The sequence below is a fragment of the Diceros bicornis genome, chromosome 40, assembly GCF_020826845.1.
Source record: "Diceros bicornis minor isolate mBicDic1 chromosome 40, mDicBic1.mat.cur, whole genome shotgun sequence".
Taxonomy (NCBI): Eukaryota; Metazoa; Chordata; class Mammalia; order Perissodactyla; family Rhinocerotidae; genus Diceros; species Diceros bicornis.
The window spans coordinates 14,199,735-14,213,407 of record NC_080779.1 but is presented as its reverse complement, the minus strand read 5'-3'; the positions used below and the strand labels follow the sequence as shown (position 1 = coordinate 14,213,407).

The following is a 13,673-nucleotide window of genomic DNA, read 5'->3' as shown; positions in this document are numbered from 1 at the left end:
ACTTCACATCAAATCAGTTACTCACAACATCCACGCCCCACTGCCGGGAGAGCCCTGTCAATCGACGGGGCTGGGCAAGGATCACACGTCCTGGGCAAGATGTCCCTTCCACAGGTGGAACTCTCACCAGGTCTCAGTTTCCAGCGGTTTTTATACCATCAGTAATTTTCAGAGTAAGCAATTACAGAGTTTGTAGAGCAAGCATTTAGTGTTCCCATGCATAAAATGGTTATCAGTGGCGTACATGCACTGAGCCCCCTGGCTAACGTCCCAGCCCAGTAGTTGTGTACGTGCATTGTTTTCTTTGGTTATCGTCCCAGCCCGGCATAGATGGCCAGTCCATCCTGTGCTACGACGCTCCAAGAGCCTTGAAATGTTACAACCTGCAACTCCCTCCGTGAGAGAAGGGCCAGTTCCCACCACGCAGAAAGCAGCTTTTATATTTCTTTTTGTGTTGGTGGCTGTAGGTCAATGGAGCGGCCAAACATGGCTGTACTCATGTCAAGACAACTCCCTCTCATTTTTCAGAGGGCTTATTCCTAAATGTTTCCATTCTTCTTAAGCTGAGAATTCCACTACTCTTGTCACAAGCCTTGAATGATAATTTGAGTGGAGGACTTCAGAAATGAGCTCCTTCAGTCCCCCATGTTCTCTACTTCAACATTTCTCATTTTACCCAATCTTGGAGAAGGAAATACCTCCTTTTCCTTAAAGCTAACCCTTCTAACTGTACCCTGGATTTTGTCCTCTCCAGCCTGTTTGGCCCTTGTACTAACAAATATTTATCTTCTTTATCTTGCATTTTTTTTCTCCCAACTTTTACTGGATTCTTACCCATAGTGAATGAACATGGTTATGTCTCCCCTTTCCCAGAAACTTTCCTGCTCAAGGTTTTATTCTGTTTCTCTCCATCTCTTCATTGCCAGACTTCTTCACAGAGTAACATCACTGCCAACTGTTTCCTGTCTCCACAGTTCAGTCACAGTCCTTCTCGTGTTTCTACAGTATTTACTGCCTGTTCACTGAGTGCCTACTATGTGCCAGCTACTTTGCTAGTTGTTGGATGTTCATGGTGAGTGAGAGAACATGGTCACTGGCCTCAGGAATTGACAGTTTAGTGTAGTGTAGTGTAGTTTCAAACATTTTAAAAACTAGAGTAGGGGCCGGCCCTGTGGCTTAGCAGTTAAGTGCGCACGCTTCACTACTGGCGGCCTAGGTTCGGATCCTGGGTGCGCGCCGATGCACCGCTTCTCTGGCCATGCTGAGGCAGCATCCCACATACAGCAACTAGAAGGATATGCAACTATGATGTACAACTATCTACTGGGGCTTTGGGGAAAAAAAAAAAAAAAGAGGAGGATTGGCAATAGATGTTAGCTCAGAGCCGGTCTTCCTCAGCAAAAAGAGGAGGATTGGCGTGGATGTTAGCTCAGGGCTGATCTTCCTCACAAAAAATAAAAAAAAAATTTAAAAAATAGAGGGTGGTATCTGGATGGGGATGGATACTGGCAGGAACAGTGCAGTCGAGAGGGAGAGATTGCTCAAAGGCTAAAGGAGGTGCCATCAAGTTCACTTGCTGAAAATCTGGCTCTCTTCCTCATATATTAGGATTATCAACCCTTTTTCTATATATATAGTAAATCTGATCTCATGTTTTTAATTTTCTTATGGTTCCCTTTACTCAAGTTTTAATATCTGCATGATCAAATCTTTTGCTCTTTGTTTTCCTTGATAATTCCTAGGTTTTGTGGTATGCTTAGTACATTGAGTGGGGTTTTAAAGAAATATTTGGATTTTTCATTTAATTTACTCTTTAATCCATTTAGAATAATTTCTCAATGTGAAGTAAGGTGGAGATCTAATGTTATTTTTTCCAAACATTTATTGAATAGTCTACGCTTTCCCCATTAATTTGAAAGACTCCTTTATTGTATATTAAATACCCATACACACATTCACTTTCTCTCTCTTAGATGTGTTTCCAGACTCCTTATTCTATCCCACTGATTTATTTGTCCATTCTTATAACCATACATTTAAAAAAATTATTGTAGCTTTATGTCTTTATAGCTGCTCAAGTAAGTCTCCTAGTGTTGGTCTCTTTTGTCATTTAATTTATAAATTAGGGACAACTGACGTCTTACAAAGCCTTCCCATTCAGGAATATAATTTGTCTTTCCAGTTACTCTAGTTTTCTTTTACATCCTTCCATAAAGTTTATAGTTTTTTCATATAGTTCTTGTACATTTCTTGATATATTTAATAGGTAAACTTGCTTCTGGTGTTCTAATAGGGTCTGGGGACCAAACTTCAAATATGTGGAATAATAGATAGCATGTCTGTAGGTTCTCTTCCTTAAATATCATTATCTCTTAGGCAAGATTTCTGTGCGAGTTGGATAAAAGTTAATTTTACAGGGTTGTGGATTGCTGATTCTCTATAGCGATAGATCCATATGCTCTAGAAATCAAAGTTGTGTAAGGAGGTCTAACATGTTCTCACTTGAATGAAAAGCCACTCTACTTCCACATGACGATGGGTACCTGGCAAAATGAGCTAGGATACTTTGCAGAAAGTAACTTTTGATCAGGTCTAACACTTGTCCAGGTGTTTTCCTGAGACCCTGAATTTCCATATAATAAAGCTTGGCAAACTGGTTTGACTATTTTCAGGTTCAGCATTATCAGCACCTGAACCTGAAAACATCAAAGAAAAACATCAAGAACTTTTCTGGACGCCCTTCTTGGTGTTTTATGCCAACTCAACCACGTACCTGCTGGCCCACAAAGGCAAAACGTAAAGCTGGTGTCCAAGGCCACCCAGGACCACTCTGCTCAACCTTATTCCCATGGCTTCCACCTGGCTTTGGTCCTCCACACTATTTAATCTTGAATTTAATCTTCAGTCTTCTCCAGATGTGATATTTATATGTGCACTCTCCAACACCAGGACTGCTGTTTCCCTCTGTAGACTCTGGGTTAGCTTATTCTTTAAGCTTCTGGACTGCCCACTGCCTCTAACTGTATCTCCTCTCCCAGCCTGTCTCCATGGAACCTAGTCTTTGCCCCCAACCAGTCAACTGGCATCTGGGTGGATGAGCTTACCTAGAACAGTCAATTCTAAGCTGAAAAGCTTTACAAATGTGCTAGCCAAGGTTGAATGAGCTGCGAAATGCATCTGGATAACTAAATGGGTTGATTAGCCTTTATGGAGTTAGGTAATATTGGATAACTGAATGCTGGTGAATGTCTGCCAAAGACACTTAATTGTAACAAAATTAACATTTTACCTTTTTTCTGGTTATTAGACCCACAAGCCCATTTGTCTCTTAAGAGTACTCTAATCTATGACTTTTCCTCCTAAAATCTAAATTCCCAGGGGCAAGATTAACATGCAATTCATCTTCATAATAGGTGCTCATTACTTGCTGATTCACTCTCCAACAGCCAAATAAGAAAAGCTAGTCAAACATTTAAATTAACTGCATGACTGGCCACACTGTAAATCTACTGAGTAACGTACTTATAACAGTATTTAGGATTGGCCACACAACTGAACAGTGGAGCCATAAATTAGTAGAAATGTAAAAGTTTATTGTTAAATTCATACATTATAGAAATGATCTGTCCAAAGTAAAAAAAAATCTCATGTTCACTTAAAATAGAACTATATAATGGAAATTAGGCTACTACCCATCATATTTTCTTTGTGTGCTTGTTATGAAAAATGTCCACTGTTGTTTCATGACATGGTCTTAAATCAAAATCACAATATCCAAGGGAAAAACGACTCTAAGAAGAGAAGAAAGAGCTTTTTTAATAAAAAAGGACCAAAGCCATTTTGTTAAAATGATATAAAAAGCGTGCCACACACTCACTCGTAAGACTATATCCTACCTGTGGTTTCTTAAAATAATCAAGTCCCCTTCCAATCTTAATCATCCATCCATTGTTGAACCTATTGAAATTCGCATATAGTATTATATTCCAGACATTTAAGTCAGATAGTTATCAAAGCTGTAGTGTATTAAGTGTCAGCAGAATGTCCCCCTAATAAAGAAAATCACTTTCTCCAGTGGCACGAGTTGAACCAAACGTGGGGTTCCGTATGGGGTGTGTCTGCAGTGACAAACTGTCCAGACACCATCAGTCGATTTGATTAGCTGATAAAAAGTTTAACAGTTAAACCTTACTCTTGAATTTTAGCTTGCTGATAAAACTGTCCTGTTCTGCTAACAAGTGGTTTCAAAGTGTACACAGGCAGACTGTGGTGGTGCTTCAGAGGTCCCCCTACCTAGAGATGGGGGTCGTGAGCAGGAGGCACTCTGTATCCTGACCTCTGCTTCAGCCACAGCAGCTGCGTTTTCATCTGTTCTGCATTCCAGTTGTGCTTAAGTTTTCATTAAAACTAAGGGGCCATCACTATAAACATATGGAAGCCACTGTGCTAAACAGAGGGAACAGATGACTGAAGTCACTCCGTATACCGTTTCCTTATAGACACAGCACACTGTCATGTACTAGAATAGTTAATAAACCGTAAGAAGTAAAACCACATTAAATAAATATTAATATCACTAGAAAAAGAAATTATCCCATTACCATAATATAATATGTATAGTTGAATAGACAGAAAAGTACTTCCTCCTCTCACATGACATAGAACATGTATATTTTATTCCATTAGGAAATATGAAACTCACATACTGGACAAAATAAGCCAGATTTTTTTTTCCTCAAAAGGGAAAAGATACTAAAATTGAGCTTTAATTAAAATTTTTATATTTAAATTGAATATTTATATGCAATTATATAAAACAACTTATTAAGAGAAATAAAAATAAGTTTTTCAATTGCATAACAATTAAAATATTACTATATACTAACCTAATTTCTCGGTCATGTATTGAAGAAGAGTATTCTAATTCCAACAGCACTCCATGATTCCTGAGTGACTCTTTTATTTCTCTCAGGCCACTACTTTGCTGCTCTCTCCCACTGCCCTGTTAATAGGAAAATACAATTTTCTTCCTCAGTTATTAATATTTTAAATTATCCCTGAGCTCTGCAATGTGTATCATAGGTGAATTAAAATGGAAAGGTTCTATACTAGTTTCACTGTCTAACGTCTCAAAGAAGCAACCAAAGAATATGAAGTAGTTTAAGAGCAACTGTTTTATCAAAATAATTGTTTTTCTCTAATGTGAACAGAATACAACATTGTCCTATCTCCTAAAATGTATTTTAGTAATGCTGTTTAGTTATTCAAATGGGGTTCCTTTCTTCCCAAATTAATCCTAGAAATCTGAATTATTTAGAAGCATTCCTACTTAAGTCAAAATCAAGATAGAGATGCCCACTATTATGCTATGATCCCCAAGAAGGCCAATGCAATAAATCAAGAAAAAGAGATAGATATAGTAATTGGTAAAGAAGAGACAAAATTGTCAATAGTGCAGACAGTGTGACGGCCTCCTAGAACATCCAAGAGACTAAAGTGACAAACAATTTGAATAAGAGTTTAGCAAAGTGGCTACAGGCAAAGTACAACATACTGAAATCAACAGCATTTTTCTCAAGGTGTTTTATGCTGATTGTTAGGTAATAAGTTTATTCTGAAATAGCTCTAGCTGAAGCATTATGTCCAGGTTTTCCTTGCTCAAACTACATCTTGTAACTGAATGAAGTTAAGAAAGAATAAATGCTTTCAGATACCTACTTCCTCCAGAGAGGTGAGAAGATGAATAGTTTTTACTTTACATGGTTTCTTAATAAGCATCTCACAAAATCGAAGAAAGTTATACAGCTGAAAGACATTAGGATGGGTTATTACTAACTCGTACATTTTAAATAATAACATTTCATCATATTTTAGTACATTTCACCTACCTGATGAGTATGTCTAATATAAGGATCTTCTATCCAAACTTCTGTAACTGTTTCATTAAGGTATTCTTGAAAAAGTGACTCATAACTGAAACCTGTTGCATTCTCTTCTATTTTAATTTGCTTGTGATATTTTCCATCTACAAAACACAAGCTTCAATAATAAAACCAGTGACCACTTATTTTCTTTTTAAACATTTATATATGGTGATTAATCAGGATCAGATACAAGTTAATTTTTTTAACTCCACTGAGCAAACATTTTTGAATGCCTACTATATACCAGGCACATTGCAAGACACTACACATACAGAGATAAATAAGGCAAACCATCCCAAGAGTGATTTCTGCCTTCACGGAGGCCAGGCAAGTGGGAAAGTCCAGAGATTTCTTGGAATAGGTTCTTGAGCTGAATCCTATAGACTAGGCAGTTTATTCAAGAGAGGACTGTATATATAAAAATATCCGATATTCCCGTCACCATGAGTAGAACCACAAACTATAATTCAGTGGCTATCTGGTCTTTCTCTTCAGATTTAAGTCTTTTTATGTCCTACAATTTAATAGCTAAAGTGAGTATTAAACATAAATGCAGTATAATGTGGAGTTTACAAGTCTTTCTTAGAACTTGTAGAGAATATTTTAAGCAGCAATTTACAGTACTTCTCAATAACCCAAGCCAAAGACTAGGATGCCACAGGATCAGTAGGATAGGTCCATTGTTTTTGTTCATTCAAAATGAATAATTATTGAATAAGTTATCAAAGACCTTCAAGGTTTTTAAAAAATACAACCCCTAATGGGGTAGTTCCTAATTTCTACTTTCAAACTTTGTTTAAAAACCAGTAGTTTGGATTCTGTTCCTAATATTTCCACAGATATAATGTAAGCAACTATGCATCAGTTTTCAAGCCAAGCTAGCCAATAGGTTAATTTAACCCAACGTATTCAAACCACAATGCTGATGGTACTATATTTCATCAATGTTTTAGAGGGAAATGTCACTGTAGATTTCAATTTGGGGTGAAGGAAACACAATTTTATTCCCACTCAACAGAGGAGCTCCAGTAGGGGTACCCAGGGTAAGGGCTGGTGCAGATTACTAGGAAGAGGTAGGGAGAGGACTGCAGTAAGGATGGCGAGGACTGCAGTAAGGATGGCGAGGACTGCAGTAAGGATGGCGAGGAAGAGCAGCTGAGGGCTGGAGGCACTGGTTTTTGAGGGCAGTAGTTCCTTTGGCTACAGAAAGCAGCAGGAGTGTGCACTTCAGGCAAAGGTGGCAATGACCATTTACATATAGGTTTGTAAACTGGATGCTCATAAGTAGAGAACTAACGATAAATAGGGAACAATACCTACTGCATCTCGAATCATGAGGAACACTTAACTCCTGAAATGTTCAGATTCACAACAAAATCCCAAAGAAGTCCCAGGAGTTTCTTTAGCTACTTTAATATGTTGGTCATTTTATAAAGGGAAATACAAATAAAATATAGGATTTACATTCAGTATTCCAGAGTAGTATTACTTAAACGAGTCCACAGATAAGCTTCATGGGGATCTGTAAATTCCTTAAAACAGCATGCGAAGTTCTGCAGTATCTACAGCTTGCATCAGATTCTCAAGAGGGTGTCTGACCACCACCGCCCTCCCCTCCACCAAAAAAATAAAGGTTAAGAATAGCTTATGTATAGGCGAGTGGAAATGCAGTCAGTCTGTAAGCTCCCAGGGATCAATGGTCCAGACCCCACAGAGCTCCAAAGGGCAGAGCCAGAAACATTGGGAGAAATGGGCTTTGTCACAATAGCTAATGGACACATTCCTTAAAACGGCCCCTTTACCTTCTTTTTCTTGATCCAAGTATTTCTTTATGTTTTCTGCTCTATCCATGTAGTCAGAAATTCTTTTTCTGAGATTAGATTTCTTTGTATCATCTTTGGTGCCTAGAAATTAAAAAATATATTCTCAAGTTTCAAAACAGTTTTTCTATTTAGTATAGGCATTATTTCCAGTTTCTGAAATTTTCCACAAATTTCCTATCCTTTAGCATGGTTTGCCTCAGTTCTAAGATACACAAATAGGCTCAAATTTGGCTTGATCATGCAGGACCTTCATTTTTGCACTAAGCATCTGAAGCATCTTTTTTAGGAGTGTGGACTCGGACGCTGTGTCTCCCTGGGGGCGACACCAAATCTGGTAAGGTGACAAAGGTGGCTTATTACATGTCAAACCTGAGTCTGAACACTATTCTGTCCTAATCACACACAAGTTTGAAATCTTAGCATAATCAAAAGATAGCAAACATTTATCTTCCACAAAACCAGCTTCTCTTCCAGACTTCCCCATTATAGTTAATGCTCAATCATCTTCCCAGCTACTCAAAAAATGTAAGGTATTTTTGAATGTACATTATCAATAAAATCTTACCTCAAGCCCTGACCCCCCAAATCGAATCAGTCACCAAATCACTTCTGGTTCCTTCCTTCTTTCCTTTTGATATTGCTTCTATTTTGCATAATAATTTCATTTTTAAACACTCAGTTTTTTAAACATTTCATTTTGAATTAATTTTATATTTGTGGAAAAGTTGCAAAAATGGCACAGAATCCCTTTACCCTGATTCCCCTAATATTAACATATCACATAACGATAGTACAATTATCAATTTGGAAATTAACACTGATAGAACACTATTAGCTCATCTACAAACCTTATTTGTCCTTCACCAATTTTCCCACTAAAGAAAGTTTGTTTTCTGGTCTAGGATCCTACGGAGCATTTAGTTGTTATGTCTCCTTAGTCTCCTCCCATCTGTAACAGTTCCTTAGTCTCTCTCTGCCTTTTATGACCTTGACATTTAGGAAGAGTAGTGGTCAGTTATTTTATTGATGTTTTCTCATGATTAGACTGAAGTTATGCATTTTTAGCAAGAAAATCACAGAAATGCTGTGCCGTTCTCAGTCAGTACATGATGTTGATGTGTCTTATTACTGGTGATGTTAACTTTGATCACCTGGTTCAGGTGGAGTTCACAGATTTCTCCACTGTAAAATCACTATTTTCTACTCTGTAATTAATACATATCTTGTGGGAAGATATCCTGTTTCCATCACTTTTTCACCCACTAATTTTAGCATCCACTGATGGACCTTGCCTGCAACAATTATTAATGCAGTGTTTGCCAGATGGAGATTTTCTATTTCCGTCATTCCTTTATTAATTGAAATTCTACTATAAGGAAGAGCTCTCCCTTCTCCCCGTCTATTTATTTATTCAATTATTAATTTATATCAATACGGACTCATGGATATTGATTTTATTCTATGGGTTGTATTCCAATACTACCATTATTTTCTTGCTCATACTTTATCAGCTTTGGCTTTGAGAGCTCCTTTATGTTGGCTCCTGTGTCCTTTTGACATGCCCCATCATTTTTTGAGCACTTTCTTACTTTCTGGAGCAAAATGCTTTAAACTCATCTTGTATTTTCCCTGCCCCAGCCCTGGAATCAACCATTTTCCCAAGGAGCCCTGGTTCCTTATACTGGAGAATGCTATCAAGAAATCAAATTCTGGATACTAAGTGTGCTCACTGCTGCTAGGGGGGCTCCTATCACTACCTCTAGGCCCTTTCAGTCAACACAGCTAGAAAGTACATGTAGGTTTACTAACACAGACATCTGTGTTTATTTCTGTGTCTACCCATCTGTATATATAATACACTATTCATACTATTCATTTTGTCTTTAACCTTAAAGGATACAGTCAAAATACTGTTTTCCAAAGATACTTAGGTTACCTATTTTCTTTGCCACCTCCTGATGTATTACAATTGAGTAACTCAGAGAAGTGTCAGCTCCTTCCTCATCTTGCTACCCCATACCCATTTCCCCCTTCTTTCTACCTCTTTCCCACCCTCTGCACATTAGGTAATTAATCTCATTCGTTTCTGGTTTTATCCTTCCTATGTTTCTTTTAACAAATGAGTAGACACATGAATCTATTCTTATATCTTCTTTTTTACGTGAAGGATAGCATACTATAGATACTCTTTGTCCTTTGTAGTTTTCACTTAACAATATATCTTGAAAGTCACTCCATAAAGATCTTCCTCATTCTTTTTTACAGCAGTACAGTACTCCATTGTGGATATACCATAGTTTATTCAACCACTCTCCTACGTAGGGGCATTTGGGTTGTTTCCAACATTTTATTGACATCATTATTATTACTGGAATCTTTCCCTTTCAAATCCTTCTACTGCCAAAATTAGTATCACTTAGACCCCACTTTCATGCCTATACTACAGTAGCATAAGAAATCCCTAATATATCCATATATAATCCATAAATCTCTTGTGAGGAATCCTGTTTTTCCTCCTAAGGTGATATGAGAACTCATACTCTTCCACGAGGTTGATATATGTTCCTCTAAACTCAGAAACTTTGAAACATCCTGTCTTTTTGCCAGGATTAAGCATTTGATGGTCTCTACAAAGAGGTAGTAAGAATAGTGGTTAACAGCAAAGTGTCTGGAGTCAGACCATTTTAGTTCAAAACTTGTTTTGCCACTTTTGGCTGTGTGTTATTCAACCTCTCTGTGTCCTCAGCTGTAACATGGAAAGAGTGATAGCACCTTAGAGAGTTGTGGAGATGATTAATTATAAGAGACTGGCATGGAAGAAATACTCAATAAATGTTGAAAGTATCATCATTATCTATGTAATTTTTTCTACACACCTCACTCTGAGCTTCCTTTAGAACCACACTTTATCTAACATCTCTTTCCTTAAACTCCACTGCTACTTTGCTACTGCCTATAAATATACTCGATTTTCCCCATCCTCTGTAAATGTAGTAGTCCTTTCTTACTCATCATCCTTGATCAGCTGGCAGAGTTTGACACTGTAGACCCATTCTTCAAACATGCCTTGGTTTTCCAGGCTTTCAATCTTACAGCCATCTTTGATTCCCATTAGAACCTCACTCCTACATCTAGTCATGTGCCAATTCCAACAATTCAATATCCACACTGTCCCCTCCTTTTCCTAATATTGGTGTCACCCCCTGGTTCATTCAGGCCCTTGTCACTTGTCATCTTCATTCCTGCAGGAGCTCCTTAATTGGTCTGCTCGACTTTAGTTTCTTCAGGTTAACGTCTCTCCTACACTCTTGCCACATTCACTCATTTAATCAAGAAATATTTATTGAGAACTTACTACATGTCAGACATTGTTCCAAGAACTGGGGATACAGCAGTTAATAAAACAGACACAATTCTCCCCTATCATTCAAGTGGGAGGAAAGACAACAATAAAGATAAATTGGTAAAACATGTATGTTAGATTGTGATAAGTGCTATGAAGTAAAATAAAGCAAGGAAGAAGGATAAGGGAGTCCTGGGATGGGGCTGTAAGTTTACACTGGAGGTCAGGGAAGGCCTCATGAAGAAGGTGATATTTGTGTAAAGACCTCAAAGGGGAGAGGGAGTGTGCCACGCAAATATCTGGGAGAAGAGGAGACTTCTAAGAGAGACGAGTCTTGAAATGCAACTTTAATTATGTCATACCTTTGTACAAGCTTTAAATGGTTTCTCCTTGTCTATGGAATGAGTTAAAATCTCCAGTCAAGGCTGTCCAGTGTGCTCCAAGCCCCAATCTACCTTTAAACTTTACTTCTCACTCTTCCTCGACAGACATACGCTGAACCAAACTGAACCACTTATTTGGTAAAACAGCACAGACAGAATTTGAACACTTTTAGCTGAATTTCTGACTTCTGAAATTCTACTTATTCTTCCAAAGCCCTTATCAAAGCCACCTCCACCTTTCCAACCCCAAATGACCTTAACTGTTTAAATCCTCATTGCACTGGTCTAAATCTCTCTCCTGGCCCTTATTCCCTGTATTAGCGTTATCTGCATCTGTATCTTAACCTGTAAGATCTCGTCAGTGTCTCTGTAACCTCTACAGGATCAGTGGAGCACACTGGAGCAGAACTCCTGTGATTCTCCTGCTTCAGATTCCTAGAGCAGCAGGACTTGAGCAGTGTTCCACCTGACCAACACTGTACTCCGTCTCTTTATGGGAGTCAGTATCCCAGTCTTTAAAGCCTTGGGTTCCAGCTGTGGCGGAGCTGGAACACTAACTTCACTTTTTTATGCGGAAAAATGAAGATAACGTCACCTTCTACTTCATAGGGCAATTTGAAGGGTTAACGGAGGGCATGCTTTGAATGTGCTCTGCACAGTGCCTGGCACTCAGCACTCATAAATGACAGTTACTCCTACTCTTATCATCGTCATCATCAACAAATGCGCCAGGCCCAGGGTAGAGTTTCACAGATCTGAGAAAAACACCGAACCTTGAAGAAAGCCCTCTGCTGTCCCAAAGCTCTGTAACACTTAAATTATAAACAGGCTAAAAGGCACAAAGGGGAGATCTTAGGCCAGACTGGGAGCTCCAGTGGGTGGGGAGCAGGGGCCAGTCTTAAAATCAATTTAATACCTATAAGCATCCCCAGAGATATTGCCAGTCCGGTTCCAGACTACTGCGATAAAGTGAATATCACAATAAAGCAAGTCACACAAATTTTTTGGTTTCCCAGTGCACATAAAGGTTATGTTTACACTATACCGTAGTCTATTAAGTGTGCAATAGCATTATGTCTAAATAAAAAATATAAATACCTTAATTTAAAAATACTTTTTTGCTAAAAAATGCTAACCATCATCTGAGAGCCCTCAGCAAGTCATAATCTTTTCACTGGCAGAGAGTCTTGTAAAAAAAGGAATATTTGCAAAGCCCGTAATTACTGGGTGTCTACTATGTGCCAGGAATTGTGCTGGATGTTAAGCGTTATTCGGGTACTCCTCAACACTGAATAGCTACCTAACAGAAAAAGCCTCACCGTCCCCGCCCACAATCCTACACATTTCTCCCTCAAATTTCAGTACTATACCCATTTCTTACGAAAAATCCTTTTTCTTCTACCGCTATGTGATATTTCATTTACTTTTAATGAAAAAGTTTAAACAGAAAAGTAAAGACAATAGTGTAATGAACCCCCTTACTACCCATCACCTAGATTTTAAAATGGTTAGCATTCTGCCACATTCGCTTCAAAGTTTTTTCTTAAGTAAAATTAAATTCAGACATCATGACCACTCTTCCTACAACACTTCAGTATGCATCTCTAAAAACTAAGGACAGTTTTCAAAAATACCATACTGCCTAGCAAAGTTAATCATTTTAATGTTACCCAATCCATACTCAAACTTTCCAAATTGTTCCAAAAATGTCTTGTACAGTTCGTTCAAACCCATGTCCTGTCAAGGCTTATATATTACATTTGGTTATGTCTCTTAAAAATCCAGAGTAGGACTCCCCTTTTCTTAATGACTTGTGTCTATTAAAGATATAAAGAAACCAGTCCACTTGTCCTGTAGAATATCCCACCTTCTGTATTTGACTGCTTCCTCCTGGTGCACAAGAACCGCTTTTAACCCCCTCACCCCTCCCTGAGACCGCGGGATCCTCTTCCCCTGGTCCTCCCTCCACGGCTCACGCTCACCTTTCAGAACCTGCAGGAGCAGGTCAATCCCCTCCTGGTAACACACCAGAGCCTGCGGGTACCGGGACTCCGAGTCTAGTTCCACCGCCCGCTTTAGCACAGTGACTGCGGCCGTGCTCTCGGGATCCTGCCCCGCCGCAGACCTCGCCATAATTCCAGAAACTCCCCGTCGCCTCACGCCCAGCCAGAGTTGGGCTGGGTCTTCCGCACGGCCGGGG

The 13,673-nt window shown here is 38.7% G+C and overlaps 2 protein-coding genes across 4 annotated transcripts in view; one reads left to right on the top strand and one right to left on the bottom strand.

Moving 5' to 3' along the window:
* MRPL30 (mitochondrial ribosomal protein L30) overlaps positions 1-13,673 on the top strand; it is a 38,765-nt gene that overhangs the window by 13,769 nt on the left and 11,323 nt on the right. The window lies entirely within an intron of this gene.
* MITD1 (microtubule interacting and trafficking domain containing 1) overlaps positions 1-13,673 on the bottom strand; it is a 21,981-nt gene extending 8,308 nt beyond the window's left edge. The window contains exons 1-7 of one of the 3 annotated variants that reach the window (XM_058534485.1): positions 13,456-13,669; positions 7,727-7,828; positions 5,889-6,025; positions 5,719-5,805; positions 4,887-5,002; positions 3,897-3,957; positions 3,573-3,791 (exon numbers count right to left, since the gene is read on the bottom strand). In XM_058534485.1, coding sequence (XP_058390468.1) covers positions 3,696-3,791; positions 3,897-3,957; positions 4,887-5,002; positions 5,719-5,805; positions 5,889-6,025; positions 7,727-7,828; positions 13,456-13,606 — 750 coding nt within the window. In that variant the 5' untranslated portion in view covers positions 13,607-13,669 and the 3' untranslated portion in view covers positions 3,573-3,695. Of the gene's footprint in view, positions 1-3,572; positions 3,792-3,896; positions 3,958-4,886; positions 5,003-5,718; positions 5,806-5,888; positions 6,026-7,726; positions 7,829-13,455 lie in introns of those variants that run through there. The other 2 variants (XM_058534486.1, XM_058534487.1) reach the window with 2 other exon arrangements.